The 16,533-nt window shown below is 39.7% G+C and overlaps 1 protein-coding gene across 6 annotated transcripts in view; it reads left to right on the forward strand.

Annotated features, from left to right (window-relative positions):
- ENOX1 (ecto-NOX disulfide-thiol exchanger 1) overlaps positions 1-16,533 on the forward strand; it is a 360,949-nt gene that overhangs the window by 252,889 nt on the left and 91,527 nt on the right. For all 6 annotated transcript variants that reach the window (XM_059466701.1, XM_059466702.1, XM_059466706.1 and 3 more), the window contains 3 exons: positions 5,052-5,225; positions 6,946-7,152; positions 14,283-14,516. In XM_059466701.1, the coding sequence (XP_059322684.1) occupies positions 5,052-5,225; positions 6,946-7,152; positions 14,283-14,516 (615 nt within the window). The remainder of the gene's footprint in view (positions 1-5,051; positions 5,226-6,945; positions 7,153-14,282; positions 14,517-16,533) is intronic.

Raw genomic sequence — 16,533 nt, forward strand, 5'->3', positions numbered from 1 at the left:
TTGTTCACCATTTCTCTGTGTGTTTGACTAGGAGGTCTGAGCCACATGGCTGATGATGTCCATGGTGGAAACCTTCCATGTTTGTGCTCACAACTCCCTGTTTTGTGGATGTTCTTATGCATCCAACAGAAATCCAACTTGGCAGCTGTCACGAAACTCCACAGAAACAATTGGCAGTTGCAGGCAAAAAAAAAAAAAAAAAGAAAAAGACACACCCAAGGGCTAATACTATGAATCTTAGAGGGGATTATATCCTTAAAAATTGATTTTGAGTAGATTAAAACCTTGTGGCAAGGGCTGGTGGAAGTATGGTGGTAACTTAGTGTTGGCAACGGGATGCAATACCCAAAAGCAGAGCTGGCAGGAATAAAGATCCTCGTTACCTGAGCACAGCAATAATGTGGCAAAAACAGAAGGTGATTCAGACAGCAACCTCTGCCAAAGAAGGAAAGGAGGATGGCTCTACAAGATTGTGTCGCTATTTTTATGGAAAACAAAGTTGTTCCTCCCCTTCCAAAATGGACCCTGATTAAAGCAATTGTTTTACACTACTTGCTGTGTTAGAATGTAGTTTTCATCATAGGAATTTTATTGTTCTTCTGGTTTTTTTCAGACTCAGACATTTCATGTGAAATGTTTCGTTCTTTTATTCCCCTTGAAAGAAAAAGAAGCTTTAAAAACTACTCCACATGTTCAAGGTTTTTCTTATTGTCTCTCTGACTGCCAATTCCAAATATTTGCTTTCCAGAGGTTTTTATTGTTCTCCACCATGCCAATTTCTTATCAGATGAAACAGGAATTAACTTGTTTTGACTAATTTAGGCCTCTCAATTTCAAAATATTGATGTTAAATACTTTTATTTTCCTATGCAAATGTGTGAATGTTCAAGCCTCTGCACAGTATCCACAAGGACTGTAACTTGATCAACATGTGCTTTTCCATTCTTAAAGTTCTTTATGATCTCTGTTTACTTTCCATTTTAATGATTTTATTTATTAATTCCTTATTAACATTTTTAAATGAAAATTTTGTCTCTTCTTCTGGATTGGTTTTATAATTTATAAACCCTTATCTAACTGCATAAATATAAATAGATCCCTTTAAAAAGAATGCCATGATTACTGAAAACATAACTTATTGCTTTTTTAACTCTTCAGGTGCATTGCTTATAAATGTGATATATCTTTTTGTTTGGTGTAACATATTAAAGTCTACAGTATCTTAATAATAATATCTTTAAGGGAATCTGTTAAAAAAATCATACGTGGGCAGGACTGATTCCTATTTTTTGAAATCCTTGCATAACTGTTATAATTTTCTTTCATGCTGAAGATAAACAATCTCACCAGTTAGTGCAACAGGAGTTGCCTCCAGTGCTAAGTTTGGTGTCCTGGCCCTGCTCCAGACAGGCATTTTGCCAGGGCGGGGAGCAGACTGCAGTGGTGGTGCTGATAGATGATCATCCCCTGTTTCTAGACAAGAGCTATATATTCAACTTCTATTATTGCACCACTCAATAGCATTAATATAGTTAAACTTGGGATTCTTCTAGATCCTATCACAGATGTGGCAAATTTATTGACTTTCTTTTCCGGTGACTTTATCATTCTTTCTTCTCTGCACCTCTGAGTCCAGACCAGTATTTCCTCTGGACACTGCATCTATAGTGTCTTGTCATGGTTTGTCAGCAATATCCAGGTGGCATGCATCAGCTTCTCTGGAGGTGCAAGCACCACCAGTCTCTTCTGGTTTCCAAACAAGAGCTTCATTCTTTGGAAATCCAGCTGGATTTTCCATCACTGCTATGCATAATAATAGGCTTTAGTTTTCAGAGAATGATTTTCTTTTCCAGGATGTTTGAGAGTTGATGCCTGTGCATCCTCTCAGTGCTCATGCTATGGATGAAAGCATTTCATTCTCAGTTTAACACACTGGGAAAATGAAGCAACTGATTCAAAAGGACAGAGAATTTAAACCTGGTCAGGGTTAATATCTGTTCATGCCTTCAGTAGTCTTGCTATTGACCTTAGCAGGGCTTGGATTAGTGCCTGCAAGATGTGGAATTAGATTTCAAGAATTATTGACTGAGTCCTCTTCAGTATACCTCAGCAAAATCACCTTCTGAAGGTACAGAGTCCCGGCACTCCTAGAAGGACATTCCATGAGTGTTGGACTGGACCCCAGCACTTTGCTCATGCTCCTGTAGATTGATTCTAGTTGTAAAAGAAACTGATGACAAAGCCATGTACTTATTTAACACAGGCAAAGTTACTTACAAAGTCACATCTACTTGGATGTGCCAGGAATTAGTGGCAAATAATTTTCTTCTGCTTAATTCACAAACCTGTTCTGATTAACATGCAGCCTAAAAACTCCTCCCCATGCCCAGATTCACAGTGTTTGTGGACATGAGTTTCCCTGTGGCCATCTCCCTTAGATTTGTTTTTCTCTGTGTCTGCAGCACTGCCAGAGGAAAATTCAGAGAGCTGTACCTTATTGAAACCTGCCATCTTTGCTGTGGGTGAGAACGTGTGCCTGTGGTTTGGGCAGAGTTTGCTGTTATTTCATGTCACTAGCCCTGGAGAAAAGCTGAAATGTATCTGGTGGCTGTCTTAAGGACTGACCAGCAAAAGCTAAATACACCTTGTGGTAGCACTTGACAGATGATGACCTTTTTCCTTGGCTGTGGCATGGGGCCTGAAAGGTACTTATGGGACAGGGAGAGCTTGGCCTTCTGTCCATCATCCTTTGCCTGTGCTTCAGAATGCTGCAGCTCTACTGTGGATATTGCATTCAATATGAAATGTCATACCTGGCTGGGACTGTAGCAGACCCTACACTTGTCCAGAGGGATGGACAAAATGCCTCATTTGGCATCTCCTGATGCCAGGGGAGGACTGGTATGGCACAGTGTGTTGTGTGCTAGCGTGGTGACCTGCTTTGCATGCCACTGAGCTCTGTGGGGTGTTCTAACAGGGAGTAACAAAGATAAAGGTCCACCCGCTGCCGGAGTGTGCTGCACAGGGTGGTCTTCTGTGACTGTCAGAAGCCTGACTTGTAAAACCGAGATTAAGATTATTAGCATAGTCTAAGGACTTCTTTGAATTATGTGTTGCCCTTTCACCTCTAACTTCATTTCCCAGCATTCACCATGAATATTTAATATATGGCCACCAGTGCATCTTGCAGAATAAACGACAGCCTCCAACTTTCAAAGCTAAATCTGAAAAGCAATGCATACATATCGATACTGGAAAAAAAAGCATCACACCCAGAGCAAATCCTTTTTCAAAAACCCACTTATTAAAAAAAGTAATGTAATATCATGACTTTTCATTAATACTAGTCTTCACTAAGCCTAAAGCAAATCCTTGCTTACTGTGCACTTGCTATGCTTGTTGTACAGGACTGCCTGAAGGTGGTGAAGGCTCGCAGTCAGTGCGTGAAGAACAGGGAGCGTGCAGCTGAGACAGATATGAGCTCCTTTAGAGTAGTTCTCAGTCCTCAGTTGTCCTTCCTGGAGAATATGATTATGGATGTTTCACAGGAATAATAATGCTAATTTTCAGCCCCCACAGAGCGTTTTACACCTGCAAAGTGCTATAAAAATGTGAGCTAATACTCTCCAGTAAGTGAGTATTGCTGTGCCTGTTTTATAGATGCAGAACCAAAGATACAGAAAGGTCAGAGGCCTGACCCAGGGCCACAAAGCTTCGCAGATGCAGATTTAGAATGAAGAAACTGGTGTCTCTGGTCACATTTCATTAACCATGCTGCCTTCTTAAAATTAGTTCAAAGCTCATATATATACACCTACATATATATGTGTGTATATGCATGTATAAAATGCTTGAGAAGGAGTTGTTTCCCTCTTCCCTCTTTGCTTCTTCAAAATAAACAAGCTCCTGAGCTACCAAACCCCATGTTTACATGTATCATTAAATACTTTCCAGTTGCTAGCCAGAAAACTCAGCAGAAAATCTGTAGAACACCAAAGTAACTCTCTTCTTTTAAATAATTGATGATGCCAAATAGTAGCAGTGTTATGCCAACAAAGAGATCGGTCTCTCAAAATATTTTATTCATTTTGCCTCAAGAAACCCAAAGCCTTGTTTTTAGTGAAAGCGAATTTCAGAAGTTGGCTCTCAATTCCTCTGAAACATCTGCTTATTACAATTCTTGGTGTTAAAGCACTGGTGCTCCCCGGTAAATCTTTCAGCTTTAAGTAATACGTATGGAAGTCTTGGCAAGGAGATCAGGAAGGAGAAAGAGAAATGCTTGCCAAATATTCATCTTACTTTATGAGGCTGTAGTGGTATATGATAATAGTACATGTGTTGAGGTGAATCTACTAATCCGATTAAATAACAGGACAAGAAGGAATTAATTCCAAGGTTCAAAAATACTCCCCTCTCTGCAGCTGTAAATTTATATTCCAGGGTAAAATGGTTAGAAGTCTTGGCTAATTAGACATCTATAAAGCAGCCAGAAATGGATCTTTCTCCGTATTGTTTGTAAATCAAGGTCACTTATGTGAGAAGGCTATGTTGTGATAAATCTGTCTGACATTTAGATGGAGAGGACATATCAATGTTAAATTATATTCTTTTTATGCTTTGGGCAGAAAGCAATGTAAACACCACAGCAGCATTATGAAAAGAAAATTGCATTCCAGATAATAACAGATATTCATGGTGCATAGTTTTACACGTTAATGTGCTACATTTTACTCAGTCATGTTAATATTTTAGATTATGTAACATTCCCTTCTTTATGCGTGGTTTATTTTTTTTCGCTGAAAATGCAGCTCCCTCCTCCTCATCCCCCTCCCCCTCTTCCTTTCCCTTTCTCTCTCCTTCTCCTTCTCTTCCCCCTATTTCTCTGCCTTTTCCATTTTTCCATTTTTCCTTTTCCCCTTGTCCTAATTCTCACAGTGATGCTTGTGAAACAAACAAGGACAATGGACTTAAAGGGAAACTGTCCAAACAAGAAAATTTTAACAGGTAGTTTCGAGATTTATAAGCCAGGATTTTATGTTCTATGCTTACAGATTCAATCTGTGTACCAGGCTTTGATCCAAGCCTTAGCATGATGACTGGAATCACTCCAATTAACCCAATGATACCAGGCATGGGGTTAGTGCCACCACCACCACCAACAGATGTGCCTGTAGTCAAAGAAATAATTCACTGCAAAAGCTGCACACTCTTTCCTCCAAACCCAAGTAAGTGCATCTGAAGAAAGAATGTTATTTTCCCAAATACATTGCATGAATATTTTTTTATCTAATAACAGTTATGCTTTATAATTACAGGCATGTGTGGTCTTTCCTCCAAGGTCTATTGTGTGTATAAAACATGGTATGGTATAAGTGCATCCTTATTCACCTCTGTAAGATCATATAAAAAACTGTGAAGCTTGTTTTTTAGAAAAGAAAAATACTTAAAGAAAAGTAGCAGCCTAAAGATCTACACTTCTCATAGTATATACCTGTCTTTCCTGTAGATCAGGATGTTACAAAACATAAAGCTTATATGGTGCTGTTCATCTCTGTGCTCCCCTTCAGATGCCTGTAGTTAGATGGGACCAGTCCAGGCTCGTGCCCCTGGACAGGGACTATAGGGGTGCAGTACCTCGCACCCCAAACTGCCTCTCTACAGTCCCTTTTTGAGGGACATGGAGAGAAAGGGGGCTACAGCTTCTCTCCTGCCATTTTTCAAAAGGTTCAACATGACAGATGAGTTCCTTTTTCTTTTAGAAAGCAGGGACCAGGTTCCTTCCTGTTCCCAATGTGACTGTGCAAAGGGAAAACTCTTCCCACTCAGATACCAGCTCAGGCACAAACTCTGATTTTGAGTGTTGGCTCCATGAGTTTCAGACCCATGATACCAGTGACTTTCAATATCACTGTGAAATGAAAACATTGAGCAAATATTCAGGAGCTCTGGATTTGCAGAGCTTCCAGATCACAGTTTAATCAAACTGATTATGTATGTGAGTATGTATGTATGTATATATATATATATATACACTTTAAGTTGCAACCTCCTTTACTGTGTTAAAGGGCAAAAAAATAAGTAATATTAGTGATATTCATTCTTAGAGAATTACTTTCACTGTGTATAAACAAGGTGAAGTGTTATGATAGCTTTTATTTTTTATACTGCTTTCAAAAATTTAATAGTTTTTCCGATATAAGTGTGTATAAATTCTCTCTCTGTGTACATGAAGGTAGCATTTTTAGCTACTCCACCTCACGAGCACTTGTAAACAATGAGGTTATCCTTCCCCTGTGCTGCCGTCTGCTCCATTATCTGGCAACAAGACAAAACAGATAACCGGCAGAGTGTTTTCATCATGCTGTCACTTTGCTGTGTTTCCCACTTTGTTTTTCTGTTTGCTGTGCTCCTGTACACTGAGACAGAAATGAAATTATGCTAATACCAGGGAAAGGTGTCCAGTCCAAGTGCACAGGGTGTACGCAGCATGGGCTTGCTCACAGCCCACACACATGGTGAGCGTGGCAAGTGATGGGTATGAGCCAGAGATGGTGCAGTTCAGGCTTTGAATGCATTGCACTAGAGCCTGAGATCTGTGCTCAGGGTCCAATCAGGTGCAGAAGCTCCTCTGCATTGAAACAGAATATTTTTCTGCATTTTGTGTGGCTGTACAGGGAGGAGAAAGACCCTTTTAGGCCACACTGTCTGTCCTGGAGAACAACCTGCAGTGGCAGGAATAAATGTTTGAAGTACCACCTGAAGCTTGAAAAGGTTTAGATTCAAGTAGTCAATTTTGGATAATCTCTGCAATATTCAATTATTTTGCTTCTCCCTCTATGCTTTGTCAGGTAACTGTTGCTGCCCAGAACTGATTAAAGGGATGAGTAGAGCCAATGGATCAAAAGACAAATTTTGTATTCCAATGTGATTTCTGTTTTGACTTAGATCTTCCACCACCTTCAACAAGAGAGAGACCTCCTGGGTGTAAAACAGTGTTTGTTGGAGGATTACCAGAAAACGCAACGGAGGAAATTATTCAGGAAGTCTTTGAGCAGTGTGGAGATATAACGGCAATTCGGAAAAGCAAGAAGAATTTTTGTCACATCCGTTTTGCAGAGGAGTTCATGGTTGATAAAGCCATTTACCTTTCTGGTACTTCACATTCTTTAATGGATTTTTCTTGCTTCTCATTTGTATTTTGTGATGCTAATGCTTGCTTGTTTTCTTAGCTTTTATCTCAGCAAGTCTTTCTTGAACTCAACGGCTGAAGCATGAAGTGGCAAGGGGCAATTCTGTTATTTCTCCCTGTCTGCCAAGACTCATGCATGGTGTTGTATGTTACTTACCTGGGAGCAATTCCCTGCCATGCCACAACAACGCAACAGATCCTGACATTCACTACAGAACAATCTTATTTTCGATTTACACAGGTTTATGTAGTTTTGCTCACAGGTTGTGGAAAGAGGAGGGCAACAGGCCAGGAACTCTGCTGTTTTCCAGTGCCAATTTTTCTGATAGGCTGGCAATTTCACTGGCATATTTTTATAGATTTGTGGTGCAGCCTGAATAAAGTCTGTCTTTATGCATGCATGTATTCAGCTACTGCATGGGTTAGATTCTGAGCCCCATCTGTAGGCTGCGTCTGTTGCCTCCCATAACAATGAGTGCTGCAGAAATTACAGGGTGTAAAATTTCAGAATCTCCTTGCTTTCCAACAAAGGAACAGACAAAACCCCCAAAATCAAACAAAAAAACAAGGAAACAACCCCCTCCTCCCCCAATTTCTAATTCACAGGGGAAAAAAATAAGACAAAAAGATGAAAAACAAGTCTGCTTTCACAATTTTTGGCTTCTGTGACTGTCAGTGTCCTCTTAAGGTTAATTTCTATCATTTGAGGATTGACTTGCTGAACAAGTCCTTTTTACCTTACTGAGTTGGCTCCCATGCACTATATGTATTTGTCTGCACTCCACAGGCTGGATCATCCATCTTTCTGGGTCCTGGAGAGACTCAAAATCACTGTTTTGCCTGACAATTGTGGTGTAAGACTTTCAACCCATGTACAGTGTGTTCTTGAATAAACAAGGTCCAGGGAGTGCTCCTTGGCCAAGACAAGCTGGCCCAGACGGGCTTACTTACACAAACTCTGTTAGGTGACCTCAAAGCACCCACTGGGACCATCCTTTTGAGCCTGGGAGAGAGTTAACAGCCCAGGACTCTTCTCTGAGCTCCAACCCTGACCATCTTCTGTTTAGCAATAAGGACAGAACCTCAACATCCTGTAGGTGTCCATAGGAAGCTTCCCCAGCTGGAAACAAGCTGTCTCTCAAATCGCCATCAACTGTATAGAGAGAAAGAGAGAGAAAGAAAGAGAAATACAGAAAGAAAGGGAGGGGGGGGGCAAGAGAGAGAGAGAAAGAAAGAAGGGAAAGAACGAGAGAGAGAGAGAGAGAGAGGGGGAGAGAGGGAGGAAAGAAAAAGAAAAGAAAAGAAAAGAAAAGAAAAGAAAAGAAAAGAAAAGAAAAGAAAAGAAAAGAAAAGAAAAGAAAAGAAAAGAAAAGAAAAGAAAAGAAAAGAAAAGAAAAGAAAAGAAAAGAAAAGAAAAGAAAAGAGAAGGAAGAAAGGAAGAAAGAAAGAAAAGAAAGAAAGAAAGAAAGAAAGAAAGAAAGAAAGAAAGAAAGAAAGAAAGAAAGAAAGAAAGAAAGAAAGAAAGAAAGAAAGAAAGAAAGAAAGAAAGAAAGAAAGAAAGAAAGAAAGAAAGAAAGAAAGAAAGAAAGAAAGAAAGAAAGAAAGAAAGAAAGAAAGAAAGAAAGAGAAAGAAAGAAAGAAAAAGAAAGAAAGATGGATGGATGGATGGATGGATGGATGGATGGATGGATGGATGGATGGATGGATGTCATCAGGAAAAACCTAGCTCCTTTGTTTCTCAAAGGTTTTCCTTAGTGTTTTTAGGTTGTCTGAGGTTTATTTTCCTAACTTGGCTGCTTGCTTTAAATAACTGTTTGAAGAACTACAGAAAATAATGAGTTTTATGGGGTTCTTTGTAAAGATTTCTTTGAAATATTGCTATATTTTCAGGTTTATGCCAGATCTTTACTCCACCCCAGATTTGTCTTCATTTTATTTTATTTTATTTTATTTTATTTTATTTTATTTTATTTTATTTTATTTTATTTTATTTTATTTTATTTTATTTTATTTTATTTTATTTTATTTTATTTTATTTTATTTTCACTTCACTTCTTCCGGCCCTGCCTCCCCCATCCTCTCTTCCCGATTTCCATGCTTCTCATTTATTTGTTTATTCATGTTACTTCCAAAATGCTGTAGATCATTGCAGCAGATTAGAGGCATCACAAGCAGCAGCACATCTACCAGCTTCCAGCTTCTATTTAGGGGACCCTAGTGACAGAACAGAAGAGGGGCACACCAGATTCAGTTGGAACTGGTATTACTGTATTATGATAAAGAAAACAGTGGCAAAAAAGAGAGCAAAGAAAAGCTCAGAAATATACAGGCTACCACCTTGGGCCAGAACCAGTGTTCCTCTAGCTCAGTTTCATGCTTCTCAGCAGCACCAGAGTGTTCACTCAGAAGGCAGGACATTAGTAGAGATGGAGGTGAAAGATTGCTTTCCTCATGCTTCCTCATTCTGAATTTTTTGCAAATTTCATTCCAAGTTCCTGGTGCATCATTCCTTCTTCTGTTTCCTTCCATCACAGTCATGCTGCTGCCTGTGCTTCCTCTTACGTCTGCTCCGCAGCCTCCCTTCCCATGCATTTTTTCCTCCACAGCTCTTCATTCTTCCAAAGTGTTGTACCTACTGTCTCCAGCCAGACAAGGGAAAGAGCCAGTGCAACTGACAGAGATGAGAAAGAAATGCAGGAGCACTCTGTAGGCGAGTTCCATTTCTTTTTACCAAGGCTGCTGAACAGTGCAGACGACACATGAAGCCCTGACTGTCCCCCACCACTCCCAGGGAGGGGTTGCACTAGGCAAGGGCATGTTTCTCTTGTGCTGAAATACAGGGTGGGGAGGGTTACCAGTCTTTATTCCATTCTCAAACATAATATATTCTGAAACAGTGGGAACAAAGCATATTTTTGAGGCATTTTATTTCCCTGTAAGAGACAAAAGAGATATACAAATATAATATGTGTGTTATGTTAGGGGAAAGTTATGCTTTTGATATTTCTTGTATAATGATAATTTTGTCTACCTAATCAGTTTTATCTATCTATCCCATCTAATCTCATCAAGTTTTACATTTATTCCATGCTTATCATCAGAATAGAGCAAGTGATTACAAAATCCATCAAGCAGTTTAATTACTGGAGTTTTTTTTTCCCTTTGTACTCCCAAGTAAACGTGTATGAAAAGGGAGACTGGAAGATGGGTAGAAGACTATCATAAGAATGTCAACTTGAGGAAGGCTAGGTTTCATTTAACCTTTAAAGATGTATTTTGATCTCCCAAAGAAAAGACTTTCCAAAATCATCATACCAGGCCATGAGAAAGCTCTTTCTCAAAACTGTATGTACTTCAATCTTTTGGCTGAAAATTTGGTAACTCCTGCAAATATTGATGGCCCCAGAGTTGAATATATGGGACAAACAGGTGTCTGAAGACAGACCTGTTTATACCCCAAAAGCCCATGTGTGCATTTTTCCTGTACTGATATTTCCCCCCGTGGGTTTCCTTTCAGTACCATTTACTTGTTTCATTTTAAGTTCTCTCTGATCACCATTAACACTCTGATCTAGATCCCCAGTTAGCCCTCAGCTATTGGCTGGTGTCCAGTATAGCAACACTCAAAGGTAAGTCAAGCCATGGAGTTTGGACTAGACCTGTGATATGAAAATACTGTTTGATTTTTATTTAGCACTTTCATTAACTTTTCCTGTTTCTGCTCCTTTAAAGTGAGGATCTTGGCAAGTTCCCAAAGCCTTTTCGTCTTCCACTGTGTGCAAACCTGAAATTAAAAATGACAAGCCAGGCACAAAGTTAATGCTAGCTGCAGCCCTGAGCAAAGAAATGGGGAAAAAAATTCATTGTCCATGCATGAAGGGGAGGCAGTGCCAGGTGTTTCTCTTATACATTCAAACGCCCTCAAACATCAATAGGGAGACATGGTATTGAAAAAACCAAGCCTCTCAGCTGCCTTGAGGCTCAAAATTTCCAGCACAGATGGGTGCCTGAGGATCTCATGTACAAAACAGAGCCTGCCAGTTGTGCATGCAGAGTCCTTCTGGTTATCAAACCATCAAGGAGTCTGTTCTTCACTGGCCGGGTCATTGGTACCATAATGTCTGCGAAGCCCAGTATATGAAGGTGCAAGCAACCATCCTTAAGGCATTTGTTGTTTTTCTTAAGGGAAAGATGCCAAACTGTGACCATTCTGATCTGACTTTGAAGCAGGATACCACCTGCTCTGGACTGGGTGGTATCCAAGGTCCCTTCTTAGCTAGGTTATTCTAAGTTTCTGTGCTGGTGGAAATCACTTGGCTGGCTGACCACCTTCAGTCTTTAGTGTTAAACAAGCGGTCACATTTTTTAATGTGATTCATGATAAATTTCCAAAATCTGTTAATTTGGTTTCCCAAAGGGAACCATTTGTCCAGTGCTACTGCAATGTACACTGTTCATGTTTTTTTTCCCATTTACTTCAAAAGTGAGGGCCACTTTAATATAACTTAGCTTTGTCACTGCACACAAAACCCATAGATGCACAGTCCTTTTCATTAGCTCTTTATTTAGCTTATGTGAGGGGCCTTGAAGTCCACAAGGGCTTTGCCTCCTGCAGTGCTGTATTTCTGTCTCTGCCCATAACTATTGTGCTCCCGCCAATGGAGGCGAAAGACAGCGGGGGGAGAGGAAGAGAGATTGAGTCTTCCTGGAAAGTGCAGCCCAGCTGGGAGATCTAATGTTAGGTTCACGAGACCTGGCACCTTGGCAGTGTCCTTTTCATTGCTGATAATGCTGTTCTGGCACAGAGCAAGCAGTGTGTGAGGAATGCAGCTGGCACGCCAAACTGGCGGGGACCAGGGGGCTAACATTTGTCTCAGTTATCAGGGTAGCTGCACCACTGACCCCTTTTGGCTGACTCCTTTGTGCCTACACCTCTGTGGATAAAACCATATAATTACACCCTCATTAGTTCAGAGCCCAGTTCTGAAAGGTCACCCACGCTGTGCTTCTGTTATTTCATGCTGAATAGGGTGTATCTGTAACTCTTCCCTTCCATGCCTTGGGACTAGAGCTACATATATGGCCACAAAAAGCTTTTGGGGTGAAAGGGTGGTGTTTGCTTTCTAAGCTAGATAAAGGAAAGCCAAGAGGAATTTAAAATATTAAACCATCCCCTCCTTTGCCACTCCTACAAGATCCAGCTTTACTTCACCCGAGCTCCTGAATCTTGGAGACCAGATTTGATAGGTTCCATTGGCAGGAACCTACCAAAACCATTCCTTGGTAAGGCAGTTTTTTACACCTTTCAGTTCTGAAGGACCTCTGAAACACTTAGCTCAAGTTTTTCAACTGGGTTTGCACTCCTTGCTGGACAATGAAAGTCATATCTTTTCCTCATCTGCAGACTCCTTAGCTGAAGGAGGTGTTTGAAAGGAAAATGTGAAATCAAAAGGCTCACAGATTATTTTTTTATTTGAAGGATCACTACATATATGGATATTTAATGTCTTTGAAGCTATTGTGCTATAGTACAGACAATCCCTTGTATTCATACAGCAGGATGTTTTTCCAGTAGTAAAACAGAGTATGCCTAGATAGACATTTCTTCAAGGATGTGCTTAATCTACTACAAAATCCTCAGCTTTGCTATTCCTGGAGGAAGCTCAGAACTGAGTTTTAACTGTGGTGGTGAGGTGCTAAAGCTCTTAAAACCACAGGCAAACCACTAGACTGGAAGGTAGGTTCTCTCGGATTGCAGATCAAAAGCAGCAAACACCATTTTTCCTGACATTTTGAATAGAAGTTTCCTCTCCCTGGAGTTATTATGCATTGGTTGCAGTAGTGTGCATTTCTGAAGAGCTTCCTGTGTGCCAGCTCAGCACAGAATTCATCTCTGCAACATCCTGTCATTTGAGAAATCTCTGATGGGCTATTGCATGTTGGCATGGAGAAATTAGAGCTATCTTGTGTATACTGATTAATTTTACCCATATTTGAAGGCTCTGTTTGAAGCCTTCTGCATTGTATTTTCTCACACTTTCTCTGAGTTGGCATTTTAAAAGTTAGACAAACTTCTCTGTGTATATATTTGTGCCGTAGAAATAAAAGTTGGAAAAAAGACAGGTGCCCAAATATGGCCACAAAAAGTTTCTCTTATAGCTTTGGCAAGATTTTTTTTGGACCTCTGACAGTAGTCAACAGTTTTAGTTCAGACCATGACTCTTTAGTACTGCTGTGTAGCCTTAGCCTAAAGTTTTGCAGTGTGCTAACTTTAGAATATGATACATGGACCAAATTATAAATATGCAGAGTATCCCTAAAGATAAGGCACAACAGGTTTCATTATTTGTCCTGAAAGGAGTCTTGCAAATGCCTATTTGTCTCTCTCTGTCCCTACTTTAGAAATTCCTTTAAGGAATGATGAACTGAATTAATTTGTAGGTGTTTTATATTTGCTTCTAGGTTATTTTCACTGGGGAATTTGAAAATAATGGTTGCAATTGTAAAGTGTCAAAATTTGAGATCTGACATCACTGTAGTTATGGAACCATCCTCTTTGTGGCACAAGAGTTTATGTAGCACAATTCCCACATTCACCTATGGTCATGGCTTTTAGAAAGTTCAGCCTTTCCCCATACTTCCAATTCCTTTGGCAGGGTGGAGAAAAACACTAGACTGAACATGATCTCAGTGGGATCAGTGGAAGAAGGACTCCCCATTTGGACTAAAACAGATCTATTTTAAATAATTGGTTTTTGTTTATCTGATTTCTGTTCTTTTAAAAGTTGGAAGTATCATGTGGAAAAATGACGTATTTTGAGAGATTTCTAAACAGAAATGAAGGTTCCATACCTTAGGGTTGATTTTTCAGTTCATCTACTATGGTGATAGGTGGTGCGGGAAATGGTGAAGAAAAATGAGTGGATGGATTTTTATCTTCTTGTGAAAACATGGTGATTGATAGATATTGCATAGATATGTGGGAATCTGTTAATCTATATTTTTACCTGGCTGCACATGAAAAGGGGGAAAAAATGAAGAGCAATTTGAGCAAATAAATCCTCCAACAGTTAGTTCTACTTGTTGATTTCAGGTTACCGCATGAGATTAGGATCTAGCACAGACAAAAAGGATTCAGGTCGCCTTCATGTTGATTTTGCTCAGGCAAGAGATGACTTTTATGAATGGGAATGCAAACAAAGAATGCTGGCCAGAGAAGAACGCCACAGACGTAAAATGGAAGAAGACAGACTGCGCCCTCCTTCACCTCCGGCAATAATGCATTATTCTGAACACGAAGCTGCTTTGCTGGCTGAAAAATTGAAAGGTAAGCAGCATTTGCTACTTCTCAGTTTATTATTACTTAAAAGCAGGAGCCATGCGGAGGCCAGAGCAGTGAAGCCAGTTTCTCTCTGATGTGTTTCATTACTTGCCCCGTTAGCTTTCCCCCACTGAAAGGCTGTCTTTGCCATTTCTATGCCAGTGGCAATGGCATTCACCCACCTGCTGGAAATGCATGACATCTGTCTATCTACCTGTGCTTTAACAGCTAAAACACAGCCTTCAGAATGCTACAGATAGGGGTTTTTTTCTGTTAAGTTGCTGACATCATATATCTTGGAAATACTCTCATAGTAAGACAACCTGTTGCAAGCATCTTTCTTCACATGAAAGGCCTTATTCTTAAAATTACTTTAATCCTTGACATGTAGGTTACTCCATCACATGCACTTGACTGTCCCTGGCATTCAAATTGTCCACGTGAGCTGACACAACTTATCTCTGACACACACCATCCCTTCATTCACTCCCTCTTTAGGGTTAGAATTACTTGTGCAGGATAGTGTCGTGTTTTGGTATGTGTTTGCTTCCTTGTTTGTTTTTTTCTAGGTACAATTACTGAGTTAATATTTTTCAAGGGTGCGCTTCAAGGATTCATTTTATTTTAATAGCTAACATAAACAGTAAGAAGCAAAGAAATAAAGTTATTCATGGTAACAAAATTTATATATATAAAAGAAATATCTAGTAAACAACTCTTCACACCTCTTAGAGTTGTATTTATTTTCATCAAGTGTTTAGCAGCTGTGTTTGGCATTCTTTCCCCCATGATGGCCAAGCACATTGATTAACTGTGTGCCAGGTCACAAGAAGCTGTGATTCTTGCCACTATTTCAGAATTAATGAGATTAGGCTTAGGCTATCTAGCTGTCATCACACTGGTCTCTGTTCTAACTATGAGGAATGTTTGGGGAGCCGAAGAAGGACAGTGCAAAGTGTTTCATCCTTGGAGCGTGGAGCAGAGATGCACCCTGCTGTCTCTCTGAGTACTGCATTGGTTGCTGTTAGCTGTTGCTACTACCTCAGTTAGTCACTAGTTTGGCTGATTCTCATCCCCACCAGATGCACTTCTCCATAAAATAATTCATCAATCTATCTGGTAGATTGGTGAAATAACCCAGATGGGTTTATAAACCAGGAGAAGAGAGGCCCTAATACAAGAAATTTTAATTCATACCTAGCTTCCAGTCCAGTTTTAGATCCATCTGGTTTTAGTTGAATATTTTAGGAGTTAATCTTTTGTAGGGAAGTTTTCTTTATGTAGTAAGGCCTACAGGTTTCCTGAACTAAACCAGAAAATGCAAGACGTCTGGACAATTTCTTCCATATGGTTAGTCATTGCTTGGGGCAACTGAATGTGGGTTTTTGCAAGATGTTTAAGATGACTATATTTAGAAGGATTTTTCTTTTCATTATGGGAAGTTTCCATACTTAATTAAAATCTACTCCAAGCAAATTCACTCTTTGGTTCTCCTAAGGGAAATTTAACCAGAACTTGACATATATGCTCAAGTTTAATATAAAAAAATTTTAGCACAATATAGACCAATACTATGTGCATAACTGTTTCTCCAGAAATAAACTTCCAGCAATGTACGTCACTTAAATTAAAAAAAAAGGTAAGTTTATTTTTTTATTGGTTGAAAATCATTAAAATCCAGCAAAATAATATATTGCAATTTTAAAAGTTCTGCTAATTAACAGTTGCCTTGCTGTGATCGTTGTGAAATTAAAGACACCAGCCCTGGATCTGTACTGATAGGTAAGGGTGGAGAATGCAGAAAAGATCCCTCTCTTCTAAGTGGGCATGAGCTGTGCCCTGTTCTAGGTAGTAAAAAAAGCAGAGTGGGCTTGAGTAGTTACACTGGTCTGCTTTACCTTTCCTATGGCATCACAGCCAGCATCTGTAAAATAGTGGCATTGAACTTTATAGGCTCCCTTGGGCAACATGGAATCACCACGAGCTCTTTGTGACATCCTAAAAAAAGAAGTAAAGCAACATT

This window comes from Ammospiza nelsoni, chromosome 2 (genome assembly GCF_027579445.1).
Source record: "Ammospiza nelsoni isolate bAmmNel1 chromosome 2, bAmmNel1.pri, whole genome shotgun sequence".
NCBI lineage: Eukaryota > Metazoa > Chordata > Aves > Passeriformes > Passerellidae > Ammospiza > Ammospiza nelsoni.